The sequence below is a fragment of the Astatotilapia calliptera genome, chromosome 15 (assembly GCF_900246225.1).
Source record: "Astatotilapia calliptera chromosome 15, fAstCal1.2, whole genome shotgun sequence".
Taxonomy (NCBI): domain Eukaryota; kingdom Metazoa; phylum Chordata; class Actinopteri; order Cichliformes; family Cichlidae; genus Astatotilapia; species Astatotilapia calliptera.
In genome coordinates, this window is record NC_039316.1 from 22,866,039 (window position 1) to 22,887,238 (window position 21,200).

The window sequence follows — 21,200 nt, forward strand, 5'->3', positions numbered from 1 at the left end:
CACAAAAACAACATTTTTTATTTTATATATGCAGCATTATTATTTAATAAATGCTGATAATTTATTTCTGAGTAATTTCATGTACATCTACGTTGTATGTTAATAAAAGTGCCTGTTTGAGATCTGAGACACAGCTTTGACTAAGAACTCTTTTTGTTCTTACTTTATGGCAAAAAATCCCTTCTTCAATATATATCTTCTTCGAGACATACATCCAGCTAAAGAATATCAAGATATGAATTTTGGGCCATATCGCCTAGTCCTACTCACTAACTAGTTAGAAGATAAATTTTTTTCTCTAGTTGCCAGATGTTGCCAGGGGGTTGCCAACTGATCAGTTGCTGTGTGTCACTGAGCCAAAGGCTACAATGTTGCTAGATATGTAAGCATCTGTTAGCTTAAAATATAATGACTAATAGCCCTCCTGTTGTGTGCACTCCAAACTCCCTTACTTTAGTGTTCTGGTCACCATTGAACGGTCTGTTTTAACATTCTGTCTCTCACAGTTGAAGTGTACCTCTGGTGCAAATTACTGACCTCTGTCATCATTTTAGGTGGGGGAACTTGCACAATCGGTGGCTGACTAAATACTTTTTTGCCCCACTGTATATCTTCACCTAAATGCATACACATGGGCAGTGGATTACTCATCTAATCAGGAGAACACAAACATAATGCACAAAAACACAGAATCATTTAAACAGATTCATTTGAAACCCAGACTTTATTCACTTTAATGTGTTTAATGAGTTTCATCAAGTAGTTTTTTTTTTCCAAATGATTTGCCCATAGTCGTGCATTTAGGAACTGTATCCTCGGGGGACACCTGTTGTTGTAGATTATGACATCAATCTATTCTAGCAGGTGCTGTTTATCTGTCAGCATTCTTTTAAGAACACTAACATGTACTCACATTGCCATGTCAAGGCAATGTTTGTTTTGTCCGGTTTAAGCACCAGTAGGGTTTTTGGTTACAAGATCCAGGAATGAGAAACATGGCGGTAACACAGTCCAGATCATTTCCTGTTAAACATAATCTGATCTTAGACCCATTTGAAATAAAACAAAACAACATGAGGCACAATTAACTGGGGTTTTTTTTGTTTCTTCATTTTCTTTTGTCACTTGGCAGAATCAGGACAAGCTGTAAACACAAAACTATTATTACCATATAAAGTTAACATGACAAACTTCAGCAATTAACTGCTTATTTGCCCATTCAACAGAGACAAAACAAGCTCCAAAACAGGAGCTCATAATTTAACTTCTTTTACATTAAAGTAGACCTGCATGATCCATAGTACCCATAATAATCCTTATTTATATCAAACTGGGACTCCCAGCCACTCAGGTGGCCTTTTCACTCCTCCCGCTTAAACCCAAAAAGCAAGGTTAGCAGCTGGGTGGGGCTTCCTGCACTCATAATGAACTATAGAAAACAGTTTTTAAAGTATACTGAATCTTGATTTGCTGTGAGATTACATCAATCTTTGAAACTTTGGCCATTATTTAAATATTTTGTTTCCAACTTCGCCAGGCGGTTGCCGTTATGGTTATTTTAGGTCCACCCACTATAAATAAGCACAGAGGATTTGCTACAATTGTAAAGTTAAGTCTACTGTTGCTATTACTCATTTGTTCAATGTATGAACTTCTAAAAGAAAGAGCTATTTTTATATTTTAAAAAATCAAGAGTATTAAAAAGAAGTAACTGTATAAGTCAAAAATGCTTTGACTCAACTCAAGACCATCACATTTACCATGTTGGTAAAGCTGGGAGTTGTAAAGTTGAATGATAATTGATAGCTTCATAAAATGTACTTGTGTTTCTCTAACTGCCTACCTTTCCTTTCTATAACAGGCATCTTAAGTATCAGGGCTGCTAGGCAACAGCAGGGAAAGCCCAATGTGGTTAGCCAGCAACAGTATAACACTTCCTGTGTCAAACCTTAGCCCCTCCAAACAACACACACACACACAACTCCCAGCACTATCTCACGTTCCCTCTTCATTTCCTTTTCTCCATATATCTCTTTGTCACTCTGTAAGAGACCAGATTGACCTACTAATGTTCCTTGCCAACCAAACAACAACTCTGATGCAGCTGAAACCAGATTATTCCAGTTCTCTGTGGTCAGTCAATGAGGGAGCAGAGAGAGGGTAGCGGATGTCTCAGCTTGATCAAAGAACACACACACAGACAAGGTTACATGCACACATACACAGATTTCTACTTGAGACTTGAGTGTCTCTGTCAGGATATGTTCCCTGAGTCTGGGTCTCTTGTCCTAAGTCAGTGTGAAATCAAGATCTGTGCTGTAGGGTTGAATGTTTTCTACAAGTAGAAAACATTCAACCCTACATCTCAATCTGTAGCTACAGAGAGTGGCAATAAGAAACTGTGGAGGGGAGGGTGGAATTGGTACGGGGATCTACGCAGTTCACAAGCAGAACTCACGCACGCTATAACGTTAGCCTGAGATATGCACTGAGTAACTAAGAGTCTGCAGCCTCCTGTGAGCTGCAGATGTAGAGCATTTAGTAGAAACAATGCTGAGTTTACAAAAAACACAATGGCCATGGTAAGACCCTGTCATGTTAGTAGTTTCTTCAGTCACTTGATTAAAGGTTAGGAGTAGATTAACTTTGAAGCCCCAAATTCACAAGCGTTATAAAAATAGCTTTGTCCCCGTTGCTGTCACTGAATTAAATAAGAACTGTTTTTGATTCGAAATATCAAAACTACTATATATGTGCCACAGTGAGCTTTATATATTTACTAGGTATGTGTGTTTTTAAAGGGATGCCAAATGCTGTCATTTTTCTGTAAAGCAAATTTACCTTGCCTTTGGGTATAAATAAAGTTACCTTGACCTTGACCTTGACATCAAATGATTAATTCTCCCTTTATTCATCCATGTCGCTGAATTTTAACTGAATGACCCTAACTCCTAACCCTAACCCCTCGAACTGAGAGAAAATGATAGAGATAGATTTTTATGTTCCACAACTTCAGCACCAAACCCCAAGTTATCAAAATAATTGAATGTGTGCAATTTTAAAGTCTTAGAGACTCTTCTGAAGATCTAACTGTGTTTCTACCTCAGTTGAAAAGCAGTTTCCAACACCAAAAGATCCAGTAGGTTTACCTTGTCCGTTGGCATAGTAGATCCACTTCTCTCGGACTTGAGTTAGTGGTGCAGGGGGTTTCTTTTGAATTGCCTTCTCCATGATGCTGCTCGGGTCCTGCATTGGGCCCTTCTTCAACACCTGAGAGCTCTGCTTCACACTACACACTACGATCACCACCAGCACCAGCAGCAGCAGCAGTACAATCATCCAGGGCAGGTGCTCGTTTATGTCAAAGTGATTATGGGCGCTTGGTCTTGGGAATCCCCTGCGAGTTGGCCTGTAGGAGCTGGAGGCCCCACCTGCACTATCTTGTCCATTAACCTTTCTTATGCTTGTTTCAACCTTGACTATTTCTTCAGTCCCCAGATCTTCCATTGCCCTCTTGTTAGGCCCTGGGTTTGGTTCAGAATTCAGTTGCCCCCTCTGCAACTCATGGTCCATTGGTTCCTCATGAGCTGGGAGAACTGGAGTCCAATTTGGTTGGGTGAGAGTGCCAGGATGGCTTCGGAGGGGCTCTTCTGCTCGCTGGCTTTTTCCACCCTGGGGTTCCTTCAGCTGAATGGCTGCTGACTGGCTGTGGGTACCTGTGTTGAGAGGCAGAGAGGTTGATGGAGACACAGAACAAGCAAGAAGAGAGATAAGAAAGACAAGGAAAGCAAAGATAGTAGATAGTATAGAAGTAGCAGATGAGAGACAACAGTGACACAGAGAAAGAGGGAATTAAACTCAGTCACTTGGGAGTTCTGTCTAACTAAGACAAAAAAAACAAAAAACAGACGGTATCACGGGCGGAGGATCCTAACACCTTAATCCATCCAAGCAATCTGGCACAGACACGCTTTGTTGACTTACTTCATCACTGAGTGGGCTGTGTACACCTTTTTGACATTGTTATTACAATCTGAGTATTCATGAAAACGAAAAGAGTGTTTAGATGATGTTCACAGGGGTCAAAATCTCCTTTGTTTTCCAGGCAGTGGCCATTATAGTCATTGTTGAGCATACTAATACTAATACTCTGCAGAAATTGCAGACCAGTGTAGATGACTGACAAATGTCAAAATCTATATACATATTAGAGATGGCACGATACCACTTTTTTATGTCCGATACCGAAATCATAAATTTGGATATCGGCCGATACCGATATGAATATTAGTGTGTTTTTTTATTCAATAAAACTGTTTTTTTAAATATATTGCTGCATTTTGTATAAGTTCATACTCAAGTTTCAATAAACAACAACACTAAAGCTATTCTGTTATACCTGTATGTAAAAAATACACTGCACCCAAAATATTTCATAGTTCAGCAATACTGATCAATCTAATAAACTTAAACCTTCTCCATCCTTCCTATTCTGGTATTTTACAGAGTACTCTTTAGCTCCTCCCCTTTGTGAGTGTGGACACTTCATCTCTTTGCTCTTGAATGCTTTGCTTCTTATATTGATTTTTATTGATTTTTATGCTGATTTTTTCCCTTTTTTCCGTGTGAGCTTACCTGCGATTACTTCTGGACACTTGTAGATCATTAGGACTTGAGTGTTCTTAACAGAAACAGCAACATTTTATGGTTACCTTGTCCTCAGCGCTCCGTGTGTCTGTGGCCTAGACACAGCTGAAGCCTGATTACAGCGTCTGGGCACCGAGCAGCCTCAATAGCCTGGAAAGGTGCTAACCGCTAGGCTAACTAGCAACAAGATGCCTTCCCTCTCCACAGATGACTACCACAGCCTCCTGCAGAAGATTGCAGTACTGGAGACAAAAATTCATCGCTTAGAAGTAAACGTGGAGGTAAATGGACTGTGTGGAAATGAAACAACCTTGCCTTTGATTCAAAACAATGGCGATGAGCAAGCTAGTACACAGCTAAGGAGCACAGATAACATGACCAAGAAAGTAGACTCTGTGCATTATTATAAATCCTCAAGTGATAATCCCCCCTTAGACTGTCTTGGTGCAAAACCAAGACATAAATCATGTCTCCTGGAAGGGGGAGGACGTATCACAGGCAGGGCACAGCGAGCTGAAATCTCTGAAACCGACTGGCCTTCACTTCCTACGAGACAGAGAAGCTCTTCTACCCCTATATACGGGAGGAAACAGGACTGGACAACCGTGAATAGGAAGGTTAACAACAAACCTCCAAAACAACTGAATGTGAAACTGCAGAACAGATTTGCTCCACTATCAAAGGACCCTGGATCTATATCGGACAACCATCCATCTAAAAGCAGCGAAATAAGGTCTGAAAATCTGTTGAAAAGTGAAAGGCCACAGGGAAAGCTAAAGGCTAGGCCTGAAACTCTGATTGTGGGTGACTCTGCCGTAAAGGATGTACAAAGGATGTGCGGTAAGAACACTAAAGTCCTCTGCTTTCCTAACGATATGGTCAACAACCTGAAGGAGAGAATTCTTCAAATTGCAGATGAATATCCAACTGTGACAAACATTGTTCTGCATACAGGGTCAAACGATGTGTCCAAACAACAGTCGGAGGTTCTGAAACGGGACTTTACTGGATTATTAAGTACTGTAAACTCTCTGAATGCAGCTGTATTCATCAGTGGACCTGTACCGCCGGTCAGAGGAGGAGACGAGAGATTCAGCAGGTTGTTTACACTGAATAAATGGCTTATATCAGCATGTGCTGACCACTCAGTGCACTTTATCGACAACTTTAATATTTTTTGGGAACGCAGGCATCTGTTCAAAGCAAATGGATTTAATTTTAACAAGTCAGGGGTGAAACTGTTCACCTCCAACTTGTTTTATTCCATACGTCATCCATCCGTGCTTGGTGCCAAGGCTGAGATAAACGAGGAGTTATCTCATAAAGAGGAACAAACATTACTCCAAGAACAGACAAAGCCCAGCAGAAACCTTGAGGAGGAGCTCCATTTGCCCCCACCCGGGAAGAGCCTCAGAAAGGAGAGACATCCATGGCATCTGAGGAAGAGCCTCAGAAAGGAGAGACATCTAAGGCAAGAAGAGGGGTCCCTATTTGCCTCCAACTCTCTCAACAACACCAACGACCAGGACAAGGGACCACGACCTTCCCCAGTCCCCCAAACCCCTGACAGGCCATCACCCTCCTCCCCCTCCCTTTCTCCCTCCTCCCCACACCTGAAATTCACTGAGGAGATGATGGAGCGGGTCAATGCTGGGCTCAGATCTACCCCCCGTCCCAATCCCTTTTTGTCCCCCATAAACCCCCCACCAGAGCGGCCAAAGGTTCGCCATCGAGCCCCACCCTCAACAGAGCAATCGAAGTCACATTGCCCAGCCTCGCCCCCCTTAGTTCCTCTTCATGCCCTGTCTCCGCAGTCTGATGCGTGATGTGTGAAGGGTCCGGGCTGTGAGGATTATGGCAGTGATGACTTTTCCCAGGAGAAGCTGGGACCCTGTTTACTAGAAGGTTTTAAAATTTCTGTACTTTTAGGTGACAGAAGGAGACATGTGGCCTGGTCAAAACACAGAGAGCTGCACTCTAAAAGATCTTTAAACATAGTAAACATACCTTGTGTGCCACAGACTGCTCCCAAACACGAGGGGACAAGTAATACCTCTAAAACACTTAAGTTGGCTTTATTAAACATTAGATCTCTAGCTGGGAAAACATTTTTAATTAATGATTTAATCACTGAGCACAGCCTTGATTTTATGTTTTTAACTGAAACTTGGTTGGACCAAAGTAACAGTGGAGCTGTTCTCATCGAGACGACCCCTCCTAACTACAGTTTTATCAGTGAGGTCAGGGCGAGCAGGAGAGGAGGAGGGGTTGCTGTCTTATTTAATGAATCATTTCAATGTAAGCAGCTATCTCCTGGAAGTTTTCAGTCTTTTGAATATGTGGCTTTACAGCTGAAGGCCCCATCCAAAGTTGTGTTTCTTAATGTTTACAGGCCTCCCAAATACTGCACAGACTTTTTTAATGACCTCAGTGAACTGCTGTCTGTGATCTGTGTTGATTTCGACTGTGTAATTATTGCTGGGGATTTTAACATTCATGTGGACAACCCTCAGGACAAAGGGACTAAAGACCTGAGTAACACTCTGGGCAACTTTGGGCTGACTCAGCATGTAACAGAGGCCACACATAATAGAGGACACACTCTTGACCTACTGATCTCCAAAGGCCTGAGCATTTCAAAGGTTACTGTGTCTGATGTGGGCCTGTCTGATCATTACTGTGTTTTCTTTGAAAGTAAAATCTCAGCCCACACAAATATATCAACAACAGTGATCACAAAACGGTGTATAACTGAACACAGTAGTGCAATTTTTAACCAGGTCTTCCCATTAACACCTGACCTGCCCAGAGGGTCAGTCAATGAGCTCATCAATAGCTTCAATGCTAACATGTTAAATGTAATGGACACTATTGCTCCCATTAAGGTGAAGGTTATCTCTGGAAGGAAAAAGTCTCCATGGAGAAACTCCACACTGGTGAAAAAAGAAAAAAGAGAGTGTAGGAAAGCTGAGCGCAGATGGAGAAAAACAAACCTCCAGGTTCATTATGACATTTATAAAGAGAAACTTCACAATTATAATTTACAACTGAGGAATGCAAGGAGGTCCTACTTCTCTGACATCATCACTAAAAACAGCCATAATGCTCGGGTCTTATTTTCTACAGTTGACAGGCTAACAAACCCTCCTGTGTCAGTGGCAGCTGAACTTCATTCGACCATGGCCTGCAATGACTTTGCCAAATTCTTCACAGAAAAAATCCAAAAAATTAGACAAGCAATTGGTACATCAACAGCAGATCCAGGATATGTACTGTGTCCACCAAAAAACTGTTTAAACACCATGAAACAGTTTCAACCTATTAACAGCAAAGACCTGGAGGACATCTTAGGTAAACTGAACTCCTCCTCCTGCTGTTTAGATGTCCTGCCAACAAGTTTTTTCAAAAAGGTCTCAAAGACTTTAGAGTCAGACCTGTTACAGATCGTCAACTTTTCTTTATTATCAGGTGTGTTTCCAGAATCACTAAAAACTGCTGTAATCAAACCTATACTGAAAAAGGACAATCTTGACAAGACACAAATGAACAACTACAGGCCAATCTCAAATCTCCCGTTTTTAAGTAAGATCATTGAAAAAGCAGTTTCTCAACAGCTCAGTTACTTCTTAAAACAGAATAATTGCTACGATGCCTTCCAGTCAGGTTTTAGACAGAACCACAGCACTGAAACCGCTCTGACCAAAGTGTTTAATGACATATGTCTGAATACAGACAGTGGAAAAATGTCAGTCCTAGTTTTACTGGATCTCAGTGCAGCATTTGATACAGTTGACCACAACATATTACTCAAACGACTGGAGAACTGGACAGGTCTTTCAGGAACTGTACTAAACTGGTTCAAAACATACGTAGAAAACAGGAAATACTTTGTATCAATAGGTAACTTCACATCTGAGCAGACAAGTATCACATGTGGAGTTCCCCAAGGTTCCATCTTGGGACCCCTTCTGTTTAACATCTACATGCTCCCACTGGCACAGATTATAAACAACAACAAAATAAACTATCACAGCTATGCAGATGACACACAAATATATATCACAATGTCACCAGGAGACCAAGGCCCTGTACAGGCTCTTGGTAAATGCATTGAGGAAATCAATGACTGGTTGTGCCACAATTTTCTCCAGCTAAACAAAAACAAAACTGAGGTAATAGTCTTTGGCGCCAAAGAAAAACGATTACAGGTCACCAGAGAACTTCAATCTATACATCTAAAAACCACAAACCAGGCGAGAAATTTGGGTGTAGTGATGGATGCAGACCTAAACTTAGAAAAACACATTAAGACAATAACAAAGTCAGCTTACTATCACCTCAAGAATATATCAAGGATAAAAGATCTGATGTCTCAACAGGACCTGGAAAAACTAGTCCATGCATTCATCTTTAGTAGGCTTGATTACTGTAACAGCATCTTTACAGGTCTACCTAAAAAATCAGTCAGACAACTACAGCTCATTCAGAACTCTGCTGCTCGAGTCCTCACTAAGACCAAAAAAGTGGACCACATCAGTCCAGCTCTGAGGTCCTTACACTGGCTGCCTGTCCGTCAGAGGATAGACTTTAAAGTTCTGATGCTGGCCTATAAAGCTCTGAATGGTTTAGGACCAAAATACATCAATGACCTCCTGACCCAGTATGAACCATCCAGATCCCTCAGGTCATCTGGATCCGGTCTTTTATCAGTTCCCAGAGTCAGAACCAGACACGGAGAAGCTGCATTCAGCTTTTATGCTCCTTATATCTGGAACAAACTCCCAGAAAGCCTCAGATCAGCTGAAACACTCAGTTTATTTAAATCCAGGTTGAAGACTCACCTGTTCTCAGCTGCATTTGAATAAAGCACCAAATCCACACTTTAAGCTTAAATTTCAAAACTTACATTTAACTACTGATTTTATCTACTGTTCTGATTTTATCTGTTTTGATTTTATATACTGTTTTGTTTGTTAATTAGTTAGTTAGTTTATTTGCTTGTTTTAATCAATTTTAAATCATGCTTTTTATTTGTTCTTGTTTCTAATGTCTCTGTAAAGCACTTTGAATCACCTTGTTGTTGAATTGTGCTATACAAATAAACTTGCCTTGCCTTGCCTTGCCTACTTAGCAGAAACATTGAGCAACCTAACTAATAGGGTTGCAAACTCCCAGCAAAAAAAATAGGGAACCACCCCCACCCTCCACCTCAAGATGCTTACGTCGATTACGACGTAATCAACTTTAATTTGATGCAGTGTGGGAAAAAAATGCACAGAAATCAATTCTTTTTCAAGAATAATTAAATAGATTCAACATCTTTCTTCAACAGAATTGCAGACTGCACAGATGGTACCTTCCCAAAGGAAAAAGTAGTATAGCTTACTAGGGTATATTAGACTTAACAGTTACTATATACAGTAATGGACTTCTATATATTTTACATAAGATTAAAACTTTGGGTGTAAGATTCAGATAATTATTTATTAAAAGCTAGACATTTTAAATGAGAATAAGAAAGAAAAGTATGTCTTTGTGCCCCCTTTTCCCTGTTCATGCCCTATCGGCCCCCCTGGCTAAACTTTGCTAGATCCGCCCCTGCACAGTTACCAGCCGTCAGCTGCGTAGAAAAGGATCCTGGTCTAGAAAGTAATATTAAATAAATTCTAACAACAGTTAATCAAGCTTAAACGTGCTGCTGTTGTTCAGCCGCTGGTTTCCTCTTTCTGGTGCAAAGTGGGCCACAAACAAGCAAGAGAGACGGACTCGCGACAGAAAAGCCGATCAGCTGATCATTAAGCAGTTTCACGATTGAAGTAGCAGCAAGAAGAGGCAGTCGCTCCATATATCGGTTGTTAATCTTAACGTGGGAATGCTTTACAAACATTCAGAGATGAACTTACACACTTGCTTTTCTTCTCTCTGTGATGACTTCATCAGAGATGAAATGCTGGTTTGAGGCTACAAATACACGTAGCCGCTCTATCACTTGAGCACACTGCTCCGTGCTACGGTTATGAGCCGAGTTACGCCGTGTGGCAAGTTTTGTGAGGTACTTTTCTGATATTTAATGGATTGGATTACATTTTTTATTTCTCTCCGATATCCGATCCAGTAATTTACGTCAGTATCGGACCGATACCGATACGTAATATCGGATCGGTCCGTCTCTAATACATATGCCCACATTTGGGGAGAACAAGGAGAAGCTGTACACAACACACACAAAAAATGACCAGAGAGCCTAATCTGAGCATCTGCAATTAGCATAGCTTGGTGCACAAACAGAAAATTTTTTAATTTTGTTCTTACATTAGGTGCAGGAGTGGGTTTCAAGTGAAGAAAATGAAATAATAATATCCAAGACAGAAGCCTGAAAAGGCACAGCTTTCCAAAGGGACTGCACAGAAGTGATGATGAGGTGCTGAATATTGTTTCAGTCGTACTTAGTGTGAACACAACTGACTTGGGTGACTACAGTATGTTTGCATCCCTCAAGAGGTAAATCATCCGTCAAAATGTAACTACAAACTTTCCCCTAATATCCTTCTCCTCCTTCTGCTTTGCAAATAAAGCTGTGCTCCATCTTGTTATCGTAGAGCAGATGAGCTCTAAATTGCTCATTCCACAGTCTGTTCATTAATTAAGAAGTGAGGGACATTGTAATCAGCCTGGGTGGAGGAACAGTGCTAAATCAAAAAAAGAGAGGGAACTAGTCAGACAGAACAACTTAAAAACTGCTTTCAGTCTGTTGAAATGGTAGAACAATTAGCAATGTGTTTGACATAAAAGTGGAGCAGTGCTTTGTGGACACTGGAACAAACCAATGATCAATCAATATCAGTGCATTATTTACCACTATTGATTATCAGTGTGTCAGCCAGTACCACCCTGCTGCTCACAGAAGCAACTGGCTTCTGTTTATGCAAGACAAATCCTCAAAATCAGTGTGATATTTTGGCTGGCACTAACACACTGCATCATTATAACATGGCGTGAGCGTCGTACACTAACTAAAGCTACGTAATGGTAAAGTGTTGGTGAAAAAAAACTAGGTGGTGGCTTATAACTTTAATTACAACCGAATGTCTATGAGGTGGCACAAACGCGCTTTATTGACTTTCCAGCTGTTTATTAACTCATTCACTGCCAGCCATTGGCAGTGAATGAGTTAAACCCATTGACTCATTCACTGCAATTGACGGCTATAGACGTCAATGGCAGTATTATTATGATTAGCACTTTTTTAGCTATTGGTAGCTAATATTGTTTGCTGTTGATAATGTAAGCAAGCATAAAAGAGGCCTTTAGGCAAGGCAATAATGGAGGAGACAATAAATGCCACCTTTGAAATTTCGCAGGGAAATTCACATGGAAAATGTTTGAAAAATGCAACTTTTATTAGGTCAACTTTTATAAATGTAAAGAAACATTAAAATAAAAAACAGTTAAAGTTGAAAACTATATAAATTCAAATAGAAGATTATTAAACAGAATTCCCATCCCTCACCTTTTTGTGCAGGTCCAGCCAGGGGTGCTGGAAAGATTGAAGAAATAATGGGTTCCTGTACAAGTCCTGAGCCACCTGAAGCGGTGGTGGAGGCAGAGGATGGAGCTGTAGAAAGGGGTCCACAGATATTATCTTTCTCTCTAGTCCCTGGTGAGAGCAGCACCAGCCCCTGAACCTGGCAGCCTGTGTGATTTCTGCACTGTGTTGCACTTGATTTCACATCTGAAAAAGTTCCCTCAGAGCACTGCTTACAGACCACGTCCTTTTTCTCACTGCCCTGCTTTTTCACCCTCTTGCCTGGGGGGCACAAAGAGTGGGGCTTACACACAGCAGCACCATCCCCTGACAGGAATGTATTGGGTGGGCATGTGCAGATTCGATCCTGGGTGGCTGTGCAAGGCGTTTTCTCAATAAAGCCAGCTGGGCAAGGACTCCTGCAGCGATGGCATTGCTGAACTCCATTCTCTCCCCGTGTGAAGGTGCCTTTGGGACAGGGGCTGCATTCCCTCACAGAAGTTGGAGAGCAGTGGATGGAGACATAGGTGCCAGCCGGGCACTTATCACAGACCAGCTGGGTGCCCGTGTCTTGGTCGGTGTGCTGATAGTGCCGTTGAGAAAAAATGGGCTGGTCATCTGTGCTGGATGTGGTCAAAACCCGAGCTGAGATATCAACCACAACTGTACATAAGAGCTGAGGGGAAAAGAGAAGGCAGCTATTAGGCGAAAGACTAAAAATGTTTTGAAAAATGTTCTGGTGTAGAAATTTATGCAACAGGACAGATTGTCAACCCCTGAATGATGCTGCATTCATTATACTGCAGTAAGTGTTTAAAGCAAAAACCAAACACTATCTGAATTCTTAAGACTGGGATCCACAATGTCAGTTTCACACATTAGGCGGTTTTGTCAGTACTGTCCACTGAAAGATGGAGTATGAAGTAACTTAATTTTACAAGAACCACCCACATTAAGGCTGTAGCTCAGGTGGCAGAGCAGGTCAACCACTACCCAGAAGGTCGGTGGTTTGATCCCAGACTGCTCTAGTCTGTGCAAAATGCCAAATAATTCTTGGGCAAGATACTAATAATAATGGATTGGATTTATATAGCACTTTTCAAGGCACCCAAAGCGCTTTACAATGGCACTATTCATTCACTCTCACATTCACACATTGGTGGAGGCAAGCTACAGTTGTAGCCTCAGCTGACCTGGCAGACTGACAGAAGCCATATCGCGCCATCGGCCCCTCTGGCGAACACCAGTAGGCGGTAGGGTAAAGTGTCTTGCCCAAGGACACAACGACCAGGACAGAGAGCCCGGGGATCGAGCCGGCAACCTTCCGGTTACAGATGCGCTTCCCAACCCCCTGAGCCACGGTCGCCCCATGTTGCTCTCCGATGCATCCATCTGAGTGTGAATGTGTATAAATGTAAGATATTTAGCACTTAAGAGCTTAGAAGATGTGATTGGGTGAATGAATTAGTTGTATAAAGCACTTTGAGTGCACAGACAAAGTAGAAAAGCGCTATTTAAGAACCAGTCCATTTAACTAATATCCTGTTATGGTACTTATTTCCTTTACCATCTACTATTTTTTATGCTGTCCATGGCTTTTTTATAAATTTTTGCCCTGACTGAAGCATTCCAATTTAATATGAAAAACTTCAATGCAAAAATGTATGACAGCTAACATGTAGTTTATGAAAATTTGCCTCTTGAGCATGTGGCTCTAACAAAACCAAAACCAACAGGTTGCCAGCGACGTTGTGGATGGTAAGAGGTTAACCATCTGAGGTCTAAATTGTCATCAGTGATGGTCCCAACCCTAGCCCTAAAACCTAAACTTAAACCTGCTTTGGAATTAAGCAAAAAAAATTTAGAAGAAAGAAACATACATTTTTATGTGTGTCAGTTAAAATGATTACTTGTCCCGTGATAACAAGACTTGGGAGAAGCACAGAAGGTCCAGGCCCTCTCAGTCAAACAATGACACAACTCCTATGCCTAAAATACTACATGTACTTTAATATTAGGTTTTTTACAGAGTCACAAATTAGAACTAAATAGAGAAATCATATTATACTTATTCATTAATTTATTAATACATTATAGTAAGTCTGTGAACATTCTCTGGTTTATCATTGCCTTTTTTGGTACTCAACATCCCTCACCAGACAGAAAAGACATGACCACATGGATACACTCATACCTCCATCTGGTATCGCTAATATCACTTAGTCACTACACTGACTCATCATGCTCGTCACAACTTTAGTGTCAAATGGTGTGCATTCATTTCCACAGTTAAGAATTTAACTGATGTATCATGGGGAACTTTGTTCTTTTTTCTTCCCAAAGGCTTCCCTCTCACTGCTGCTGGGAACCTCAGCTCAGCGGGTTTAGGGGAGTAACCCACACATGTCTAGGGTTACACATTTACACAGGCCCAAGCTGAGTCATGTCAGAGTGATGTTATCAGAAAATGCTACAGACCATACATGGCTTTACCATTTTATACTTTTAAACAACCAGTTGCAGTCTTTTACACTTATTTACTTCAAAACAACCAATCATAAGATTTTTAGGGACGCTATAACATTAACCTCTTACTCATGTGAAGTCTAAGTAATACCACTGTAAAGGCAATTTGTTTCCCCAATCTGATCATGTTTATTTATTTTATTGTAAATACAACAGCCTCCAAAAGCGATACTCCCTGTGTAATCACATTTAGGAAAATTAGTAGTATTAACCCTGCAGATCGTTCATCTGCTATTTATGACCTTCCATTCATTCACAGCTTCTTATCCCCTGGTGAACTTGTTTCATACTACAGGGAGTGCAGAATTATTAGGCAAATGAGTATTTTGTCCACATCATCCTCTTCATGCATGTTGTCTTACTCCAAGCTGTATAGGCTCGAAAGCCTACTACCAATTAAGCATATTAGGTGATGTGCATCTCTGTAATGAGAAGGGGTGTGGTCTAATGACATCAACACCCTATATCAGGTGTGCATAATTATTAGGCAACGTCCTTTCCTTTGGCAAAATGGGTCAAAAGAAGGACTTGACAGGCTCAGAAAAGTCAAAAATAGTGAGATATCTTGCAGAGGGATGCAGCAGTCTCAAAATTGCAAAGCTTCTGAAGCGTGATCATCGAACAATCAAGCGTTTCATTCAAAATAGTCAACAGGGTCGCATGAAGCGTGTGGAAAAACCAAGGCGCAAAATAACTGCCCATGAACTGAGAAAAGTCAAGCGTGCAGCTGCCAAGATGCCACTTGCCACCAGTTTGGCCATATTTCAGAGCTGCAACATCACTGGAGTGCCCAAAAGCACAAGGTGTGCAATCCTCAGAGACATGGCCAAGGTAAGAAAGGCTGAAAGACGACCACCACTGAACAAGACACACAAGCTGAAACGTCAAGACTGGGCCAAGAAATATCTCAAGACTGATTTTTCTAAGGTTTTATGGACTGATGAAATGAGAGTGAGTCTTGATGGGCCAGATGGATGGGCCCGTGGCTGGATTGGTAAAGGGCAGAGAGCTCCAGTCCGACTCAGACGCCAGCAAGGTGGAGGTGGAGTACTGGTTTGGGCTGGTATCATCAAAGATGAGCTTGTGGGGCCTTTTCGGGTTGAGGATGGAGTCAAGCTCAACTCCCAGTCCTACTGCCAGTCTCTGGAAGACACCTTCTTCAAGCAGTGGTACAGGAAGAAGTCTGCATCCTTCAAGAAAAACATGATTTTCATGCAGGACAATGCTCCATCACACGCGTCCAAGTACTCCACAGTGAGTAAGAAAGGGTATAAAAGAAGAAAAACTAATGACATGGCCACCTTGTTCACCTGACCTGAACCCCATTGAGAACCTGTGGTCCATCATCAAATGTGAGATTTACAAGGAGGGAAAACAGTACACCTCTCTGAACAGTGTCTGGGAGGCTGTGGTTGCTGCTGCACGCAATGTTGATGGTGAACAGATCAAAACACTGACAGAATCCATGGATGGCAGGCTTTTGAGTGTCCTTGCAAAGAAAGGTGGCTATATTGGTCGCTGATTTGTTTTTGTTTTGTTTTTGAATGTCAGAAATGTATATTTGTGAATGTGGAGATGTTATATTGGTTTCACTGGTAAAAATAAATAATTGAAATGGGTATATATTAGAGCTGGGCGATATGAGATTTTTTCATATCACGATATGTTTTTTTCATTTCAGGCGATAACGATATCTATCACGATATAAGCCAAATAACTATATTTGTAAGATTTAAATGTGCCGTTGCTCACAAGTAAAATGTGAAATAATCAGCAGCTTGTTTTTATTTAAATATTTATTTCCCATAATAAGTTCAACAGGGTAGATGTACTTAAGGAACATGAGACTTTTTCAGATAAATAAAGGCAAATATTGCAAACTACACAAAAGGCAGCCACTAAAGCGTTTACGTTTCAAAATAGAACAAACAAAACAGACTAAATTGTCAATTCCACTTAGAAACAAAATATTAATTCTAAAAATAAATCTTAGATTGTTTTACAGAAGAACAGACAAAACTGACTAACTTTTGTCAATATCAAATAAACTGAGAACTAAAAGGAAATTCTCAATCTCTCCTTGTTGTATAGCTTAGCTTTTCAAACAGTTTTAACAGTTACTTTAGTCTGACAAAAGCCGAATGACGAATTAGCGCTTCCAGTCAGAGACTGAGGCTACGTCCACACGTACACGGGTATTTTTGAAAACGGAGATTTTCCGTTTACGTTTTAAAAAATAATCCCGTACACACATAAAGGCAGAAATGAAGGAAAACGCTGCTATGAACATCCCAAAGCAGCAGGTGGCGCTAGATTCCTAACCGTACCGAAATGTTGGCCAATCAGAAGTCTAGAAGCCTCGGTGGGAAAAAATAAACAAAGCTGGGGCATAGAAGCAGAACCGAGTCGTATGTGTGGAGGGACAGTAACTGTGTGTATATGTAAGCATTTAAACACTGCAGAGAGTAGAATTAACAGTAACAGTATTGTAGAAATTCATTTCACCGAAACAATAACGTGGCGCACAGTGTGACGCATGCACCAGTTTATTGTATTTCCAGACTTGCTTTCGGCACAATTTACAGTGCACGCTACTCTATTTTTTGTCAGACTTGAAATAGCCGAAATACCTTCACACTACGGAACTTCTTTGGCTCTTCCGTTTGACAACCTCTCCGGCATTGGAACCATCATCTGTTTTCTCTTCGGTCACGCTCGGTTGATTTTTCTAGTCGGCACACTCATTTCCTCCATTACGCGCTGGCTCCATTACCCGCTGGCTGCTTCCCAAACAAACACACGTGCGGCTTGGCACTTGTGCTGTACGTAACAAGTCACGCGACGTGACGCTGCGGCTGTGATTGGTTTGGCTCTGCGCTACTTAATTTGGATTTTTTTTTTTTTTTTTTTGAGGACAAGAGCAGCGAGGTCTATCGCGATAGCTTAATTTCTCTATCGAGTAAAAGTTATATCGCGATACATATCATTATCGTTCTATCGCCCAGCTCTAGTATATATTTGTTGATCACCATCAATGGCGCTGCTGTGGAGAGAGTGAGCAGCTTCCGGTTCCTTGGCGTACACCTGGCTGAGGATCTTACGTGGTCAGTACACACAAACAAAACAGTGAAGAAGGCGCAGCAGCGCCTCTTCTTTCTCAGGAGACTGAAAAGATTCGGCATGAGCCCCCGCATCCTCAGGACCTTCTATCGCTGTGCCATTGAGAGCATCCTCACTGGATGCATCACCACCTGGTATGGCAACAGCACCGCCTACAACTGCAAAGCTCTCCAGCGAGTAGTGCGGTGCTCTGAACGGATAATTGGAGGTGAGCTTCCCTCCCTCCAAGACATCTACAGGAAGCGGTGCCTGAGGAAAGCGGGGAGGATCATCAAGGACTCCAGTCACCCCAGCCATAAACTGTTCAGACTACTTCCATCAGGAAGGAGGTTCTGCAGCATCCGGTCCCGTACCAGCAGACTGAGAGACAGCTTTTTCCATCAGGCCATCAGACTGCTGAACACGTCATAGACACCTCAGCTTCACTACTGGAACTTCAACATTATGCACTCCATACTGTACAGTAATGCCACTGTTTTGCACATGTCTCAACCAACTCTGTATATATTTATATATTTTATTTATTGTTTACTCTATTTAATTTATAAAATATGTGTACACACACACACACACACACGTAGAAAAATATTTAGTATACACATCCAGAAATGCATATACTATTATATATTGTACATATATTTATTAGTTTCAGATGTAGCCATTCTTGTATTTTGCTTGTTTACATTATTGTATTTGCACAACTCTGTTGCTTGTGAAGCTCGCACACAAGAATTTCACTCACATGTACTGTACCAATGTACCTGCACATGTGATGTGACAATAAAAAGTGATTTGATTTGATTTTGATTTGACATAGATGTTTACATCTGCGCTGTAACTGCAATAAGTTAATTAACCGATTTGCACTACAACCTGGTTTGCCTCTTATCTGTAGTTATTTTTATTTAATTTAATAACTGTACAGTATTCTGTTTATAGTGACCACTGTCCTTAATGTAAATATGTAAGAAAAATTGTGTATGTTTCTGTTCCGTGTCCTGTGTACTGTTTGTTTGTATATGTGTCTTTTTGGCTGCTGTTACAACCAAATTTCCCCTTGTGGGTCAATTAAAGGATTATTCTATTCTATTCTATTCTAAACCTGCCCTTTATTTTAAAAATCCTTGAGAAAGTTGTTGCCTCCCAGCTTCACTCATACCTCAATGACCATAATCTCTAAAAACAATTTCATCCTAGTTTCTGCCCCAATCATAGTACAGAAACGGCTTTGTTAAGGATTACTAATGACCTTCTGATGGCAGCTGATTCTGGTCTTTTAACCATTCTCATCCTTCTCGATCTTAGTGCGGCATTTGACACCGTTTCTCATAAGATCCTCCTGAGCAAAGATAACTCTAATTCTTTGCTTTGGAAGCAGGGGGTCAGAGTGATACCAATGTGGTAGGAATGGGTGGGTATAAACGGACCACACATGTATGTTTTGGTCATTGGAAATTACTTATATGAATATGTGAAGGAACTTACCACAGACTACTTGCAATTAAACAGTCAATGGAAGCCAAACTCTTTCTATGATTAGTGCTAAAAAGGATAAAGCTTTCCATTCTTTCAGGACTCTGTTGCCCTTTGCCACACCACTCCTTTGCTTCTTTGTGTTCGTTCCAAGAACCTCATCCATAAACATTAGAGCATGTTCTCGAGGCGCTACTCATAACTCACTTGCGTCACTCATGTCAATGCATTCACTCACATCAGTGTTCAAAGTGAAAACACACGCAGCAGTAAATGGAGACATTCTGCTTGTTACAGAACACAATGGATATTTCCCCACCACGGGGCTACTGTTTGTTTATAGAATTTGATTACTGACACAGTAAGCATTTGGAGATTATCACAAGTGATGGTATTAATCAAGAGGATTCTGAAATTTTCTATCCCATTCCCCTACCATTGGTGCTGATGTTGTTATGCTGGAAGAAAAAATAAAAAATTTACCATTTGATATATATCCCTGTGCACCTTTAAGGTACAGTAAGGGATCATGAGCAACACCACCTGACTTGGACCGCTTTTCATCCCATTAAGCTAGCTGTTCAACATTAAGCTAGCTCACATATTTTGTTTGCCTACTGTTCTCGATAGCTTTTCTTCACAAATAAAATCATACAGCATGAAACTAAATAGGAAAATATTATTACTTAATTTAGTTTTTTTTAACACGAAGATCTCCACTTATGTTCACTGATTATCCTTGTTATATGTAAAAGAGATGACTGTACTTTCTCGTCATGCTGGACTATAAAGCATATACTCCTTATACATGTTTCCCCATTAATTTCATAGAATATGGTAAGTAGTCTGTGACCCTGTAAGCCTGACACAGCCGCAGATGGTAGCGACTTCCAGGTCTTAAAAGTAAATTCAACACAGAAGTGCCTGAAACTTGTAGTCTTTTTAAAGGCAACAAGGGGGCAGCAAGTGTGATTGCAAAAAATCGTCCAGTTCTATAGGAATGTAAGGGAAGATGGCCCTCTTCCCAGAACCTGATTGAACCTGAACATCTCTGTAGAGATCCAAAAATGGCTTTTGTTTGATATTATACACTGAACAAAAATATAAACGCAACACTTTTGTTTTTGCTCCCATTCCCCATGGGATGGACATAGAGACCTAAAATTCATTCCAGATACACAATATAACCATCCCTCCCAAACAGTGGTCACAAATCAGTCCAAATGTGTGGTAGTGGGCACATCTGCTATATTGAGATAATCCATCCCACCTCACAGGTGTGCCACATCAGGATGCTGATCTGACATCATGAGTAGTGCACAGGTGTACCTCAGACTGACCACAACAAAAGGCCACCCTGGAATGTGCAGTTTTGAAGTGAAAATGAATTTAATACAATTTGGAATAAGGCTGTAACATTGCAAAATGTGGAACAAGTGAGGTGCTCTGAATACTTTCTTGCTTAACCATCAACTGAATTCATACCTATTTAATTCTATTATATGCCCTTGTGATTTATGGGAGCTTGGTAACGTTGAACAATTCTTAAAGGTGTGGAGATTCAGTAATAAGGACCAGATGTTACAGTCCCTGATAATGCATTGCTTTAAATGGAGAAAATCTTGAGGGATGACTGTTATGAGGAAAGGCAGCCCAGACACTTCACCAGTTTGGGACACATCGTCAGTAGTGGACCTTGGATTCATCGGGTGTTTCGGCCATTATCACTAGACACCCTCATCCAAAGAGGCCCTGCCAGGGTTGATCAGGCCCTGGAGTGTGTGTTAAGCAGAACACTGCTTAACACACACTTAACAGAACATTTGGACCTTTAAACAAAAAACAGAACATCTCCTGGTAAAGGGAAGGATTTTATTGTATTCTATTTCTCTCATGGTAAAGCTGTTCA

The 21,200-nt window shown here is 41.0% G+C and overlaps 1 protein-coding gene across 1 annotated transcript in view; it reads right to left on the reverse strand.

The window, feature by feature from the left end:
* tnfrsf21 (tumor necrosis factor receptor superfamily, member 21) overlaps positions 1-21,200 on the reverse strand; it is a 94,413-nt gene that overhangs the window by 39,312 nt on the left and 33,901 nt on the right. Inside the window, exons 2-3 of the mRNA XM_026142404.1 lie at positions 12,158-12,848; positions 3,150-3,716 (exon numbers count right to left, since the gene is read on the reverse strand). Of these exons, the coding sequence (XP_025998189.1) occupies positions 3,150-3,716; positions 12,158-12,848 (1,258 nt within the window). The remainder of the gene's footprint in view (positions 1-3,149; positions 3,717-12,157; positions 12,849-21,200) is intronic.